The following is a 17,137-nucleotide window of genomic DNA, read 5'->3' on the forward strand; positions in this document are numbered from 1 at the left end:
ACTCTGGGCCTGGGCGCTGTCCCTCAGCTCTTCAGCTCAAGGCTAGCACTCTACCACTTGAGCCACAGCGCCACTTCTGGCTTTTTTCTTTTTGTTTATGTGGGGCTGAGGAATCGAACCCAGAGCCTCAGGCATGCAAGGCAAGCGCTCTACCACTGAGCCACCTTCCCAGTCCCTCAATAAAAGTTTTTTTATACATAAACTTTTTCCTCTGTAATTGCTATCAGAAATACTTTCAGGTATTTGATTTTTGTCCTAATTCCTGTGTTACTTTAAAATGTTTCCCATTTAGGTTGTTAATGTTAGTATGTCTTTTATTAGCTCATGAGTATCTAACAGAAATATACTTGAAGTCCTACCTCTGTTCTGTCATGTGCTAGAATTGGGTCACTGATTAGAACTCTTAATATCAGCCTGCTTTCTAGCCAGGATATGAATTCTGCCAGAAATACACTTAAGTTTCTCAATAGTAATACTTTGTTATTGTTGTTAGTGTTTCTTTTAGGGCAAGTGATAGCTTTAAACAAGATGTGGGTGTGTATGGTTATATATTTAAACTTAAAATGTTTATCTTCTCGTTATTATCTCTTTGTTCCTAATAGGTTGGCTGTGAAGATGGATCTGTGAAACTATTTGAAATCACACCAGACAAAATCCAATTTGAAAGAAATTTTGATCGTCAGAAAAGTAAGGGTTGTTTTTGGTGGGGGTATGAATAGCCTTAACAAGAAGTTAAGTTTTGGGCTGGGAATGTGTCTTGGTGGTAGAGTGCTTGCCTTATGAAGCCCTGGGCTTGATTCCTCAGTAGTACATAAACAAAAAAGGCCAGAAGTAGCGTGGTGTCTCAAGTGGTAAAGCTCTAACCTTGAACATATTGAGGCTCAGGGATAGAGCCCAGGTCCTGAGTTCAAGGCCCAGAACTGAAAAAAGTTTCTGTGTCACTAGGAATGTGTTATCTTTGTGCTGATTTTGAGTATAGGGAATATACTAGAAGCCATTCCATTGTGTAATGTGGTATGACTACCTAGTTAAGTATAGTATTGAAAACAAAAATCAGCGGGGCACCGGTGGCTCATGCCTATAATCCTAGCTACTCAGGAGGCTGAGATCTGAGGATCACAGTTCAAAGCCAGCCCATGCAGGAAAGTCCTTGAAACTCTTATCTCCAATAAACCACCAGAAAACCGGAAGTGGTGCTGTAGCTCAAGTGGTAGAGTGCTAGCCTTGATCTGAAGAGCTGAGGGACAGCACTGAGGCTCAGAGTTTAAAAGACCCATGAAAAAAAAAAAAAGAAAAGAAAAAATCCAAAGTAGAAAATGTTTTTTGTTGTTGTTGTTTGTTTGTTTTGGCATACCATTACTGGGGCTTGAACTCAGAACCTGGGTGCTGTCCTTTAGCCTTTTCTCTGAAGGCTGCTCTACCACTTGAGCTACAGCTCTATTCCTACTTCTTGGTGGTTAATTGGAAATTAGAATCTCATGGACTTTCCTGCTAGAGCTGACTTCCAACAGGTATCCTCAGTCTCAACAGCCTGAGTAGCTAGAATTATAGTTGTGAGTCACCAGTGCCAACTGAACTGTGTTTCCTTTTTTTTTTTGTGGGGGGGAGTCCGGTCGTGGGGCCTGAACTCTGGGCCTGGGCACTGTCCCTCAGCTCTTCAGCTCAAGGCTAGCACTCTACCACTTGAGCCACAGCACCACTTCCGGCTTTTTTCTTTTTGCTTATGTGGTGCTGAGGAATCGAATCCAGGGCCTCATGTATGCAAGGCAAGCGCTCTACCACTGAGCCACCTTTCCAGCCCCTGAACTGTGTTTCTTATTTTCTTTTTTGATCAGTCATGGGCTTGAACTCTGGGCCTATGCGCTGTCCTAGAGCTCGTCAGCTCAAGGCTAGTGCTCTACCACTTGAGCCACAGTGCCACTTCCTGAACTGTGGTTCTTAATTGAATGGGGGCATTTTACAAACAGTTGTCCATGCTTGGACTCTGCTGGACTGACTTGGCACTGACCTGTAGAGCAAGGTTTGGTACATAGTTTGTATAAAGAACTAGGTAGGGGCTGGGAAGGTAGCTCAGTAGTAGAGTGCTTGCCTGACATACATGAGGCCCTGGGTTCTATTCCTCAGCCCGTATAAATAGAAAAAGTCAGAAGTGGCACTGTGGCTCAAGTGGTAGAGTGGTAGCCTTGAGCTGAAGCACTGAGGGACAGCGCCCAGGCCCAGAGTTCAAGCCCCACAACCGACCAAAAAAAAAGAGAACTAGGCAGTAAATATTAGGCTGTGCGGGCCATATGGTCTCTGCTGACTGTGGATGTAGTATAAAAGCAGCCATAAATAATATATAAATGAATAAGATGGCTGCCCTGTTTCTATATCAGTGATGCTAGTGGTATCTGTGTGGCATTCCATTTTATAGTGTTTCATAATTTAAACTCCTATTTATGGATATGATTATTACTTTACTATTGACAACTATAACAAACTCAGCAAAAGCATTTGCAAGAGCTGAGTTTGATTCTGTGCACTTCCAGAAAGGAAAATTAGTCATATGTTGCATAACAATGGGGATATGTACAAAAGAAATGTGTGGTTATGTAATTTTGTTGTGTGAACAATGCAGAGTGTGCTTATACAAACTAAGATGGTTATAACACTATTAGGCAGTGCAGTTTTATGGGACCCCCCCCCCATATGCGGACCATTATTGATCAAAATATCTTGTGGAACGTGTCTATACATATTTAGATCATGCATACAAATGTCTTTGATTAATTTACAGTATGAGTTGTAGGCTCCTCAAATATGCACAGTGAAGTTTTATTAGGTTACTACTGTATCACTCATATGGTTATGTTTACACATTTCTATCAGTCATTTATAGTACTTTGCTGTAGGTCCAATGCAGTTTCCCATATGTAATAAAACAGTACCTCACAGGACGGTGGTATATGAGAAAGAGCCAAGAGGTACTTGAGAGAGCTCTGTAGGTACTTGTGGAGAAGGGCTGTTACTCTTGATACATATTTATTGAATGTCACTTTCTTTTTTTTTTTTATTGTGAGAATACCGTACAGAGGAGTTAAAATTACATGGGCAAGATAACGAGTACATTTCTTACCAAGCATTGTTGCCTTCTCTTTGTTTCCCCTTCCCAATCACTTTCTTTTTTTGTTGTACAAATCCAAGGTCGCATCCTGTGTCTCAGTTGGCATCCTGCTGGTACCCATGTTGCAGCTGGCTCCATAGACTACATCAGTGTGTTTGATTTCAAATCAGGTGACTATTTTTTTTTCCAGTTTATTTGGGAAGAGTTTTGTTTGTTAGATTCACATTTCTGGGTTTCTAAAAGCTTAACTCTGTCCTACTTTCAAAGTCCTGAGAGCTATCCTGTCACTAATATTTTAAGATGTTCATCAGGAATTCTAATTTCGTGGTTGGGTTACTATTATTAAAACTTCAGTTGAATGTAGTATTTTATTGTAATACTAGAATTCACGATAAACCTCCTCTTCAGCCGGGCGCCAGTGGCTCATGCCTGTAATCCTAGCTACTTAGGAGGCTGAGATCTGAGGATTGTGGTTCAAAGCCAGCTTGGGCAGGGCAGGAAAGTCCGTGAGACTCTTATCTCCAGTAAACCACTAGAAAACCAGAAGTGGCACTGTGGCTCAAGCGGTAGAGGTAGAGCGCTGGCCTTGAGCTGAAGAGCGCCTTAAGCTGAAGAGCGCCTTAAGCTGAAGAGCGCCTTAAGCTGAAGAGCGCCTTAAGCTGAAGAGCACAGGGACAGCGCCCAGGCCCAGAGTTCAAGCCCCTGGACCGACAAAAAAAAAATCTTCAACTCATACCACATTTTATATAAGTGATTAGTAGAATGTCTTTATATATATCTCAATTCTTGGGAAAAATGGAGCATATGACCTTGGTAGCATAACTGATGAAACATGAAGTCCAAAAGGCAGAGAACCGACCATACTATTTTTGGCCTGGAAAGTTGCATTCTGTGGTGGTGTAGTTGACTTCAAGTTATTAGACATGTCTGTACCTATGATATGGAAGCAAATCAGGTCAGATACATCTTTCCCTTGTTTTGTTTTTCTATCATTTATACTACATACAGTCTAAGGATTCCTTGAAATTTGTTACAAAAAAAGCAGGAGTACCCTTAGATTCCCTTCTTCCTCACAGGTAATCACTACAACTCTCAGATGTTGCTTTGGTATTTATCTGTTTGCTATACGCAACATGCTTGTAACTACATTTTGATTTTTCAGTTTTACACCACTATTTACTGACTTTTACAATTGAAGTCTCCACACTCTTGCCATAGGTATCTTTACTTTCCCCTGATCATCCCATGTGCTTGTAACTTTGCTCAGATTAATGGTCCATAATTTTATGATTGCTTGAGTCATACAAGTTAATAATAAATAGCAAACTGCTTTTCTTCTTTGTATCTTTTGTTTTTGGTTGATATTGGGCTTGAACTCAGGGCCTGGGCACTGTCCTCAAGCTCTTTTGCTCAATCCTAGCACTCTATCACTGAGCCACAGCCCCCCTTCCAGTTTTCTGGTGGTTAATTGGAGAAAAGAGTTTCACAAGGCCTGACCCCTATAAATCTTAGCTACTCAGGAGTCTGAGATCTGAGGGTCATAGTTCGAAGCCAGCCCAGGCAGGAAAGTTCATGAGACTTTTAGCTCCAATAAACTACTCAAAAAAGCTGGAAGTGACACTGTGGCTCAGTGGTAGAGCAGTCATCTTGAGCAAAAGAAGCTCAGGGACAGTGCTTAGGCCCAGAGTTAAAGCCCAAGGACCAGCAAAAAAAAAAGAGAGAAAGAGAGTCTCATGGACTTTCCTGCCTGGCTGGCTTTAAATTAGAATCCTCAGATCTCAGCTTCCTGAGTAGATAGGATTACAGGCCTGAGGCAGCAACACCCAGCTATCCTTTTTGTTTTGATATTGATATTCTTTCTTCCTCTATATCCTTACCAGTCATTTTTTGTTGTTGTTGTTGGTTGTGGGGCCTGAACTCTGGGCTAATGCTCTACCACTTGAGCCACAGCACCACTTCCAGCTTTTTCTGCTTATATGGTGCTAAGGAATGGAACCCAAGGCCTCATACATGCAAGGCAAGCACTACCACTGAGCTACCTTACCAGCCTTTATCCTCAATTTTTCAGCTGTATAATTTAGCAAACATATTTTTTTCTCCTTGTCACTTTTACATTCTTGAGTAGATCTCATCTAGCTTAATCTGGTCCTAACAAACAACTGTGTAAGATCTGGCTTTTTAGCTCTTTTCTCTGTCTGTCTGCCTGTCCATCTATCTGTCTATCTATCTACACTGTAATTCTAGGGATGTCTTTTTCCTTTCGTAGAGCTGGATTCCCTGCTTCCATGCTAGGAAGACAGATCTGAGAACTGATCTTTGACTCATACAAAGACCCAAGGATGTGTTTTTGTTTATTGACTTGTTTTCTGAAAGTTTTTAGGGTCTTCCATTTACTTATCTACTTATTTATGAGGTGCTGGCATTTGAATCCAGGGTCTTAATATGTTAAACATGCACTCTATTTCTATCACTGACCTATATTCCCAGCCCCTTGTCAGTGGTAATGATATTTGCAAGTGTATTTACTCTACCTGTTTTCTCCTCGTTCATTTATTTGTTGTTTTTCTTAGTCTATTTTTCTCTTGGTCTCTGCCTTTTCATATTAGAGGCCTATTGGTCTCAAGCTTCACTAAAGAATGATCTTTCTGGATTGTTTGGGGAGATTGTTTGGATTATCTGAAGTAGGGTTCTTTTAACTCTTTTCTCTTGTTTGATCATAGTTCCAAGATACACACACACACACACACACACACACATATACACATGTACGTATGTATTTGCCCTATCTGAGGAAAGGTGGGAGAGGGTACAGAGTCTATGGAAAATGGATGAAAAAGTGCAGCAGTGAAGCCCACTGGCTGTACTGGACATTGATGAAAGTGAGCCATGCAACTTGTGGGCTGAGATGGGAAGGAGGGAATGGGAGAGAATGAGGGAACAGATGATACTATGCAAAAGGAAGAAAATATGCTTATTACTGGACATACATAAAGATAACTCCGCTGTGTATCACCTCTAAAACAACAATAAAGTAATTAAAAGAAAAATAGTTTGTCTTTTTTCTTCCTGTTGAGTTGCCTGGCTTCATAGTCATTACCTACCCAAATATGTTAGGGGTACAGCAGGTTCTTAAATTTATACTAAACTGAGCCTTCCTCTGACTCCTTTTTCCTTCCATTTCTAGAATATGTGGGGTTCCCAATTGGTGGAAATTTGGTAGTAAAGATCAGGTTTCTTGGCATTCTCTACCTCTGACTTAGGTCTTAAGTTTCAGGGTTCTCCTAAACTTCTTGAATTTTGTCACTATTGCCTTCTCTCCCTTTCCTGGAGTCTTGGAAAAGAGTTAAGTTTAATGTTTGTGTACAGTAGACCAGCTTTGAGTATCCCACATGTCCTTTCCATTTCACGTTCCCAAACAAAATTTCCCTATTCTCACCCTCCTCCTTCTTTATCCACCCTTCCTCTTCTTTAGGAAACCATTTTGGAATTTTGAGACTGAGTTTAGCCCAGCCTAACCACATTATGTCTGTCCAGGCAGTTTTTTTTGTTTTTTGTTTTTGTTTTTTTTGGGGGGGGGGTCCGATTGTGGGGCCTGAACTCTGGGCCTGGGCGCTGTCCCTCAGCTCTTCAGCTCAAGGCTAGCCTTCTACCACTTGAGCTACAGTGCCACTTCCGGCTTTTTTGTTTTTGTTTATGTGGTGCTGAGGAATGGAACCCAGGGCATCAGGCATGCAAGGCAAGCGCTCTACCACTGAGCCACCTTCCCAGCCCCTGTCCAGGCAGTTTTTTGAAAACTCAGTAAGAAATAATGTCTATCCAAGTACATGTTTTTGTTTTTCAGGGAGCATTGTTCGGAAGATGATTGTAGATAGGCAACACCTGGGTGTGACTAAGCCGAAGTGTATTGTGTGGGGCGTGGCCTTCTTGTCTGATGGCACTGTCATAAGTGTGGATTCAGTTGGGAAAGTACAGTTATGGGACTCTGCTACTGGGACCCTTGTCAAGAGTCACCTCATTGCGAATGCTGATGTGCAGTCCATTGCTGTTGCTGAAGTGAGTATGGCCCTAACTTTGGGCAGTTATGGAGTAACTTAGGGACATGCCATTGATTGTAAGTCAGCCATTATTTTGTCATCATGGGAAAGAAAAAGCCAAATTGTAACATTTTAAAATTTGAAGTTTGGAGCTGGAGGCATGGCCCAGTATTGGAGCACCAGCCTAGAACATGTGAGACTGGAGTTCAAATTCCAATAGCACCAAAAAATAAATATTTGTTTGTTTTTGCCAGTTGTGGGGCTTGAACTCAGGGCCTAGACTCTGTCACTGAGCCTCTTTATGCTCAAAGCCAGCATTCTACCACTTGAGCCACAGAGCCACTTGTAGCTTTTTCTGTTTATGTGGTACTAAGCAATCAAAGCAGGGCTTTTCATGCATGCTAGGCAAGCGTTCTACCACTAAGCCACATTCCCAGCCCAAAATAAAATTTTCATAAACTGACTATTTTAGTCAGGTACCTGTTGCTCACACCTGTAATCATAGCTGCTCAAGAGGCTGAGATCTCAGGATCATAGTTCAAAGCCAGGTTGGACAGGAAAGTCTGTAAGACTCTTATCTCCAGTTAACCACCAGAAAATCAGAAGTGGAACTGTAGCTCAGAGTGGTAGAATGCTAGCCTTGAGCAAAAATCAGTACAGGGACAGTGCCTAGGCCCTGAGTTCAAGCCCTATGACAACCAAAAAAAAAAAGAAAAATGTATGGAGCTAGTGCTGGAAACTTTTTTTTTTTTGTCGGTCGTGGGGCTTGAACTCTGGGCCTGGGCGCTGTCCCTCAGCTCTCCAGCTCAAGGCGAGCGCTCTACCACTTGAGCTACAGCGCCACTTCCGGTTTTCTGGTGGTTTATTGGAGATAGGAGTCGGTCTTTCCTGCCTGGGCTGGCTTTGAACTGCGATCCTCAGATCTCAGCCTCCTGAGTAGCTAGGATTACAGGCGTGAGCCACCAGCGCCCGGCTAGTGCTGGAAACTTTTGCCTTATAATGCTAAAAGCTAGCCACTCAGGAGGATGAGACAGTTTGGAGTAAGCCAAAGCATACAAATCCTAAAAGCTGTTATGTCCAGTTAACCAGTAAAAAGCCAGAAATGGAGGCATGGCTCAAATATAGGTCACCAGGTATGAGAAGAAAAAAGCTGAGCAAAAAAAAAAAAAAAGAACTAACAATGTTGGATTCATTATATCAGCAACACCAGAAACTGAGTGATGCTTATTTTGTATTCTACAACATTTTGACATTACTATGCAATAGGAATTTTTATTTTATTTATTTATTTTTTTTTGGGTCCGGTTGTGGGGCCTGAACTCTGGGCCTGGGCGCTGTCCCTCAGCTCTTCAGCTCAAGGCTAGTGCGCTACCATTTGAGCCATAGCACCACTTCCGGCTTTTTTTTTCTGTTTATGTGGTGCTGAGGAATCGAACCCAGGGCCTCATACATGCAAGGCAAGCGCTCTACCACTGAGCCACCTTCCCAGCCCCAGCAATAGGAATTTTTTCAGCTTCAGTATAATCTTTTGGAACTGTTGTCCTGTATTTGGCCTGTCAGCGACTAAAACATGTACCATGTAAACCTAGCGAGGAGATACCAGTTGTTAATTTTGTCAGCAGAGGGCGCATTGCTATCTAAGTATTAGCTTGTCTCCTGATTGAATTTGGTAGATACCTAAAGGAAGATGCCCTGGGAATTTACTTTCTAATTCTAGGTGTAAGTTTCCCCCTGAACTGCCTAGACAGAAAACTTTAGGGAATATTTTGGTCTAGACCTTAATTTGTTCATATGTATTTCCCTCATTTAATTTCTCAGCAAGAAGACAGTTTCGTGGTGGGCACAGCCGAGGGCACAATATTCCATTTTCAACTGGTCTCTGTGACTTCCAACAGCAGTGAGAAGCAATGGGTGCGAACCAAACCATTCCAGCACCACACTCACGACGTACGCACCGTGGCCCACAGCCCAACGGCCCTGATATCTGGAGGTAGTTCTTGCTTCTTGCCAGGCTGTTGGTTAGTCTACCCAGCTCTGGTTATTTTCTTTTCACACAGGATTTCTCATTCTGATCACCTCTTTTCTCCCATATCCAGGCACTGACACACACTTGGTAATTCGTCCTCTCATGGAGAAGGTAGAAGTTAAGAATTATGATGCTGCTCTCCGAAAAATCACCTTTCCCCATGTAAGTATCACCCCTTTTCTTCATCTCCTTCATCTCCCTATCTCCCTGTCCCATAAGATTGATTCCAAACATAGCTTATACTTCCTGGGCAAATCCAAGGGGGTTTCTGAGTTATCTTCATTCTGTTTGTGAGGTAGGCCTCTTACAAAGGCATTTCGGGGGAACAAAATATGATATATTTGTAACATCATAGCAATTTACTTTCTGGAGAAATCATTTTCTTTTTCAAATAATAGTGATTTGTGGTAATTTTCTTAGTTTTTTTGTTGTGTTTTGCTTTGCTGTGTGTGTTGATCCTGGGGCTTAAACTCAGGGCCGGGGTGCTGTCCCTAAACTCTGTAGCTCAAGGCTAGCACTCTAGCACTTTGAGCCACAGCATCACTTCCGGTTTTCTGGTTGTTAATGGAGATAAGAGTCTCCCAAATTTTCCTACCAGGCCTGGCTTTGAAGCATGATCTCAGTCTCCTGGGCTAGGTTACAGATGTGAGCCCACCAGTGCCCAGCTTCCCTGAGCTTTTTTAAGGCTCAGGGCTAGCACTGTACCACTCCATTTGCTGTGTGTGTAAGTGCGTGTTTTAATTGGAGATAGAATCTGATGGCCTTTCTTGCCTGGGTTGCCTTTGAACCAGGATCCTCAGACCTTACCTTCCTAAGTAGCTAGAATAATTGTAAGCCACTAGCGCCTGTCTGTTTGTTTAAGGATTGACTTTATATTCAGGTTAGAAGTAGAAAAATCCAGGCTTCCAGTGTTCCTTTCTAGATAGATGGTGCCATCTCTACAAGGGAGTGGCCCCTTCCCTTCCAAACTGGCTTCCAGATTCCATTTGCTGGTAACTTTACCAAGTCTACTTCATCCTAATAAGTATTTTATATAGATCGGTATATATTTTATATGTGAGTGTGTGTGTGCGCGTGCACATGTGTGCACGTTTATTGAGGTATGTTTGATACACAGAAACCACCCATATGTATAGGCAGTCTTCATTAGCTCTTTCTGAGCTCTCTTTTTTCCTTTTTCCTTTGGAGTGTGGAGTAATGGGTATTAAACTCAGGATCTTGGGCTTGCTAGGCTTACCAAAACTGAGTCATTGGTGTGGCCATTCACCTGGTTTGGATCACAGTTTCCTCATCTAAATTTCTCTACAGTAACTTCCATGATGATCTCCTTTTGTTTTCATTTGTGTTCTCATCTGTTTAACTAAACAGCTTTTTATTGCTCCCTGTTTAAAAGCCCTTGCTTGTCCCTGTTGCTGGCAGCTTAGAGACATAATTCCTTAGCATGGTATAGGAAACTTATCTTAATTATAGACGTCCTTCAGCTTTTCTTTTACTCTCTATTTCACACTCGTCCTCCCCTACTGGCAGGGATGCCAGTCTCACCATTCTGTAAGTCATGATGTTATTTTACTTTTGAGTTGTTTTTAGATACCATTGCCTTCCTTTTTTTTTTTTTTGTCATGAGGTTTGAATTCAGGGCCTGAGTACTGTCCCTGAGCTCCTTTTGCTCAAGGCTAGCTTTCTACCACTTTGAGCCACAGTGCAACTTCCAGTTTTCTGATGGTTAATTGGAGATAAGTCTCTCAGGCTTCTCTGCCCAAGCTGGATTTAAACCATGATCCTCAGTTTTCAGCCTCCTGAGGAGCTAGGATTATAAGCATGAGTCACCAGCACCCAGCCCCTATGGTAGTTCTTAGGATATATTTGTCAAATGAATTAGTTCAACAATAGAAAGTATACTAAGGGGGCTAGGAAGGTGGCTCAGTGGTAGAGCGCTTGCCTTGAATGCCTGAGGCCCTGGGTTCGATTTCTCAGCACCACATAAGCAAAAAGAAAAAAGCCGGAAGTGGCACTGTGGCTCAAGTGGTAGAGCACTAGCCTTGAGCTGAAGAGCTGAGGGACAACGCCCAGGCCCAGAGTTCAGGCCCCACGGCAGGACCAAAAAAAAGAAAGAAAGTATACTAAGTTATTGCTGCTGTAACCTAATACTGAGGCTGTCTATAACTTTTCAATTCTTGGATACAGCGACGTCTCATTTCCTGTTCTAAAAAGAGACAGCTTCTCCTCTTCCAGTTTGCTCATCATTTGGAACTTTGGCGACTAGGATCTACTGTTGCAACAGGTAAAACTGAAGAAAGATTTCTCAATTAGAAAATGGGAAAGGTCTGTGGATACAAGCTTAAAAATAGAGCGTCTGTTTACCATGCACCAGTGCCCAGGTTTGGATCCACGTGGTACTGGAAGAAAAAAAATGAGTAAAAATAACATAAACTTGCTGGACACCAGTGGCTCGTGCATGTAATCCTAACTACTCAGGAGGCTGAGATCTGAGGTTCGAGGTTCAAAGCCAACCCAGGCAGGAACATCCATGAGATTCTATAATCTTCAATAAACCACCAGAAAATCAGAAGTGGCATTGTGGCTCAAGTAGAATGCTCACATTGAGCTGAAGAACTGAGGGACAGTGCACAGGCCCAGAGTTCAAGCCCTACAACCAACAAAATAAATAAAAAATAACATACACTTACATTCATACATACGAAAAAGAAAGTTGGAGAAAGGATGCCACAATTTAGTATTTCAGTTGAATTTCTACTTAGAGAAAAAAATACATTTTTCTTTACTTAAGGTTTTCCCATTCATAAAAAAAAGAGAAAGCAAACAAAGCCGGGTGCTAATGGCTCATGCCTGTAATCCTAGCTCTCAGAAACCTGAGATCTGAGGGTCATGGTTCAAAGTCAGCTGGGCAGGAAAGTCTTATATCCAGTTAAGTACAAAAAAAAAACAGAAGTAGTGCTTGGAATGCAGCTTAGTGGTAAAGTGCTTGCCTAGCATGTTTGAAGCGCCCTAGGTTTGATTCCTCAGTACCACATAAACAGAAAAGTCAAGAAGTGGCACTGTTGCTCAAGTGGTAGAGCAAAAGCCGCTTAGGAATAGTGCCCAGGACCAATTTTAAAAAAAGCAAACAAGTAACTGAGTATTAAAATCTTGCTGAGCGCCAGGACCTGGTGGCTCACACCTGTAATCCTAACTACTCTGGAGACTGAGTTCTGGGATTGCAGTTTAAAGCCAGTCCAGGCAGGAAAGGCCCTGAGACTCTTATCTCCAATAAAACACCAGAAAATGGGAAGTGGCACTGTGGCTCAAGTGGTAGAGTGCACACCTTGAGCTGAAGGGCTCAGAGACAGTTCCCAGGCCCAGAGTTCAAGCCCAGGACTGGCAAAAAAAAAGCCAGAAGTAGAGCTGTACTCAAATTGTAAAATACTAGCTTTGAGCAAAAGAAGCTTAGGAATAGTGCCCAGGACCAATTTTAAAAAAAGCAAACAAGTAACTGAGTATTAAAATCTTGCTGAGCGCCAGGACCTGGTGGCTCACACCTGTAATCCTAACTACTCTGGAGACTGAGTTCTGTGGATTGCAGTTTAAAGCCAGTCCAGGCAGGAAAGGCCCTGAGACTCTTATCTCCAATAAAACACCAGAAAATGGGAAGTGGCACTGTGGCTCAAGTGGTAGAGTGCACACCTTGAGCTGAAGGGCTCAGAGACAGTTCCCAGGCCCAGAGTTCAAGCCCCACCAAAAAAAAAAAAAGTAGGTTAAAGGGATCATGTTTTTAAAAGTAAGTTTAAAAAGTAGGTATATTTTATAGTAAGCTTCTATAAGGTATACTATAGGATGTAGTTGAAGGAAACGTCATGAAAATCAGTTTGTCCTAGTTATGTGAAATGTAAGAAGACTGTTGAAAATGGTAAGATGATGAATAGTGATGTCCTACAGAAAAACAAAGTGTCACATGGGTTTCTACAGTAACAACCTAGCAGTCTTGTGTGGGCTGACATGTTAGATAAGTGTTTGAGTCTTCTCTTTTAGAATGGATTGAAATTAAGACCATAGAAACTCCATTTTGCATGCCTTTCTGGGGTTGTAGCTTCAAACAACTGATGGTGTCTTAGAACTACTCACTTCCTTATTCATATAATATACTACCCCACAGAAATGTTATGTCCACTAAGTCAAGACATTTTTTTTTATTTTTTTCAGTGATAGTGATTCAGTCATATTGATAGGTAACTTTTAGAAGAAAAAATGTATCATCTTCTGTTTTGGGGGTGGGACAAAAACTCAGAGAAGTTTCTTTTTTCAGGCAAGAATGGAGATACCCTTCCACTTTCTAAAAATGCAGATCATTTATTGCACCTGAAGACAAAGGTAAGAGGCTCACTATGCATTGAGGTCTGAGATCCAGAATGTTTCTCCCATTATGAATTTAGTGATTTATTTCACAAGGTAAAACTATATCCTAAACTATTTCACTGAAGGACTGGCCACCTTTTTATTTGAGATTTTGATGAAGTTATATGTGTTGAAAACAAAAGTGACCTCTTTTTTTCTTTTTTTCTCTTTTTACCAGTCCTGGAGCTTGAATTCAGGGTCTGAGCACTGTCTCTGAACAACTTTTACCCAAGGCTAGCACTGTACCTCTTGAGCCACAGTGCCAGTTTTCAGCCTTTTCTGTTTATATGATACTGAGTAATCAAACCTGGACTTCATGCATAGTAGCCATGTACTCTACCACTAAGCCACTTTCCCAGCCCCAAAGTGACATCTTTTTTTTTTTTTTTTTTTGGTTGTGGGACCTGAACTCTGGGCCTGAAGGCTAGCGTTCAACCACTTGAGGCACCACTTCTGGCCTTTTCTGTTTATGTGGTGCTGAGGAATTGAACCCAGGGCTTCATGCATGTAAGGCAAGCACTCTGTGGTTCAAGTGGTAGAACGCTAACCTTGAGCTGAATCGCTGAGGGACAGTGCCCAGGCCCAGAGTTCAGGCCCCATGACTGGACCCAAAAAAAAAAAAGAAAAGTCTCCATGAGACTCTCTTTATCTCCAATAAACTACTCAAAAACAGGAAGTGCCACTATGTAGCTCAAGTGGTGGAGTGCTATCCTTGAGCACAACGAGGCTCAAGGACAGCACCCAGGCCTTGAGTTTAATGTTTTTTATAGTAAAAATAGTGTACAGAGGGGTTACAGTTACATGAGCAAGGTAATGTGTACATTTCCTATGGAGCATTGTTACCTCCTCCTTTGTGTTTTTCCCCTGTCATCCCTTCCTTCCCCACCTCTCCAACTCCTCCTTCCCTCCCCCCAACAAGTTGGAAGTTCATTTTCAACATAGTGTCTTTGTCCATCTCATTGTTACAATGGGTCATGTTTTTGTTTTCTTTTAGAATCATTGCTATTTATGAGCCTTCTAATAATCCATAGTAGACTATTATAGTTAACTATATTCAGCACTTGTCTTATTTTAATGCAAAAATTTACTTCGATTTTCCACCAGTCGTTTCTCTGGAGCTTCCCCATAATCCCACTCACTGTACAGGTGCCAGTTGACTATATATTTTCAAAAGTAAAAGTTCTTGCCTGAACTTTAATGTCATGTGTTTCCTTTGCTTTTCAAATAGTAACATTTCCTCCTGGTCCTCTCCCTTATGCTGGAAAGCCTTCCTGGAGACCTCACTCCCAGCTAAATGAATTTTTGGCTTCTTTAAATAATTTAACAGGGCTAGGAATGTGGCTCAGTGGTAGAGTGCTCTCCTCGCATGCATGATGAAGCCCTGGGTTTGATTCCTTTACCACATAAACAGAAAAGGCTGGAAGTGGCACTGTGGCTCAAATGGTAGAGTACTAGCCTTGAGCAAAAGAAGCTTAGGGACAGTGCCCAGGCCCTGAGTGCAAACCCCAGGACTGGCAAAAAAAAAAGTAATAATAATAACTTAACAAAATTATTCTTGAGAAAGCTAGAATTTTTATAACTTCCTGCTGATTTTTGTGCTGTTCCTTTTTTTTTTTTTTGGTCAGTCATGGCGCTTGGGCACTGTCCCTGCACTCTTCAGCTCAAGGCGAGCGCTCTACCACTTGAGCTACAGCGCCACTTCCGGTTTTCTGGTGGTTTATTGGAGATAGGAGTCTCACGGTCTCTCCTGCCCAGGCTGGCTTTGAACCGGAATACTCAGATCTCAGCCTCCTGAGTAGCTAGGATTACAGGCATGAGCCACTGGCACCTGGCTATGGGTTGGGGTTTTTTTGTTTTTTAATTTCAGTCCTGTAGTTGTTTTTTTTTTGTTTTGTTTTTATTAGAACTAGGCAGGAAAATAAGCACAATTATATTTTAGAGAGACAGATCTGCTTATTTGAGACAAGAACTTGCTATGTGGCCCAGATTGGCTTCTAACTTGCAGTCCTCCATCTTCTACCTCCCAAGTGCTCTAATTAGAGGTATAATCATCAGCATGCACAACTTGATTTTTTTTTTTTGGGTCCGGTTGTGGGGCCTGAACTCTGGGCCTGGGCGCTGTCCCTCAGCTCTTCAGCTCAAGGCTAGCGCTCTACCACTTGAATCACAGCGCCATTTCCGGGTTTTTTCTATTTTGCTTATGTGGTGCTGAGGAATCAAACCTAGTGCCTCAGGCATGCAAGGCAAGCGCTCTACCACTGAGCCACCTTCCCAGCCCTGATTTTTTATATTATATAAATGTTACATTCTTTTTTTTCTCCTCCCAAGTATTTTTACTTATCTATTAGAGGTTATTGAAGTATGTTATCACAGGCAAAACAAAATAAACACTTTGAATTACCAGCCCTCCTGAGCTTTGTGAACTTAGTGCCTACCTGCTCAGTTTTCCCAAGTTGGGATTTAATATGAAGCTATCAGAATCACCTGAAAGGTAAAGAACACAGTATCTTTAGACTTTTGTATTTGGAAATCAAAATATCATCACTGAATTGCTCTGCTTCTCATAATCATAGGACATAGCCTAGGTATTTGTGGAAATATTCAGAGCAGTAAGAATATGGAGATTCATGTCATGGTGAATATGGTCATAAGAGATTTTCCACTAACATTTATTTTGCTTCCTCTGATTGTCAGGGCCCTGAGAACATTATTTGCAGTTGCATCTCCCCGTGTGGAGGTTGGATAGCCTATTCAACGGTATCTCGTTTTTTCCTCTATCGGTTGAAATATGAACATGACAACATAAGTCTCCAAAGGGTGAGTAAGAGCCTCATGTGGTTGTACAAGAAGAATCGTACATTTTTGTTGGATGAGAATCCCTTTTTTTTGGTCGGTCGTGGTACTTGAACTCTGGGCTTGGTCTCTGTGAGACCATGCGCTCTTCAGCTCAAGGCAAGCACTCTACCTTGAGCCACAGCACCACTTCCAGTTTTCTGGTGGTTAATTGGAGATAAGAGTCTCACGGACTTTCCTGCCCAGGCTGGCTTTGAAACCACGATCCTCAGATCTCAGCCTCCTGAGTAGCTAGGACTATAGGTGTAAGCCACCAGCGCCCAGCTTTGGAGACAGTTTCTTATGTAAGAATCTGAATTCAGTCTCTAGCACATTTAAAAAGGGAGGAGATAATTCCTAGCATCACAGCTAAATTTTATTTTATTTCTTAATTTTCTATTGATTGCTTTGGGAGGGATAGAGAAATGCCAGAAGTAGCAGTAAAGCTTACGCTTTTCTGCCAAAATGTTTCATGTGTAATTTAGTTAATTCCATAGTAGGGAATTGAAGTTGGATTGTCAAGGCATGTAGGTAACAGGAGGCATGTCATTTAGTCAGTTTGCTGGCTTCATGTTAATGTAATTTAACTCTGTTTTTGTTTTTTTGTTTGTTTGTTTGATTTTGGGTCTGGTCGTGGGCCTGAATTGTGGGCCTGGGTGCTGTCCCTCAGCTCTTCAGCTCAAGGCGAGCGTTCTACCACTTGAGCCACAGCGCCACTTCTGGCTTTTTTCTTTTTGCTTATGTGGTGCTGAG

General features: G+C 42.0%; 1 protein-coding gene across 2 annotated transcripts in view; it reads left to right on the forward strand.

Annotated features, from left to right (window-relative positions):
• The window catches only part of Cirh1a (cirrhosis, autosomal recessive 1A (cirhin)), a 36,913-nt gene that overhangs the window by 5,689 nt on the left and 14,087 nt on the right, over window positions 1–17,137 (forward strand). For both annotated transcript variants that reach the window (XM_013013012.1, XM_013013013.1), the window contains exons 4-11: window positions 603–687; window positions 3,184–3,273; window positions 6,945–7,156; window positions 8,956–9,127; window positions 9,234–9,325; window positions 11,348–11,444; window positions 13,464–13,528; window positions 16,247–16,369. In XM_013013012.1, coding sequence (XP_012868466.1) covers window positions 603–687; window positions 3,184–3,273; window positions 6,945–7,156; window positions 8,956–9,127; window positions 9,234–9,325; window positions 11,348–11,444; window positions 13,464–13,528; window positions 16,247–16,369 — 936 coding nt within the window. The remainder of the gene's footprint in view (window positions 1–602; window positions 688–3,183; window positions 3,274–6,944; window positions 7,157–8,955; window positions 9,128–9,233; window positions 9,326–11,347; window positions 11,445–13,463; window positions 13,529–16,246; window positions 16,370–17,137) is intronic.

This window comes from Dipodomys ordii, unplaced genomic scaffold (assembly GCF_000151885.1).
Source record: "Dipodomys ordii isolate 6190 unplaced genomic scaffold, Dord_2.0 Scaffold18, whole genome shotgun sequence".
NCBI lineage: Eukaryota > Metazoa > Chordata > Mammalia > Rodentia > Heteromyidae > Dipodomys > Dipodomys ordii.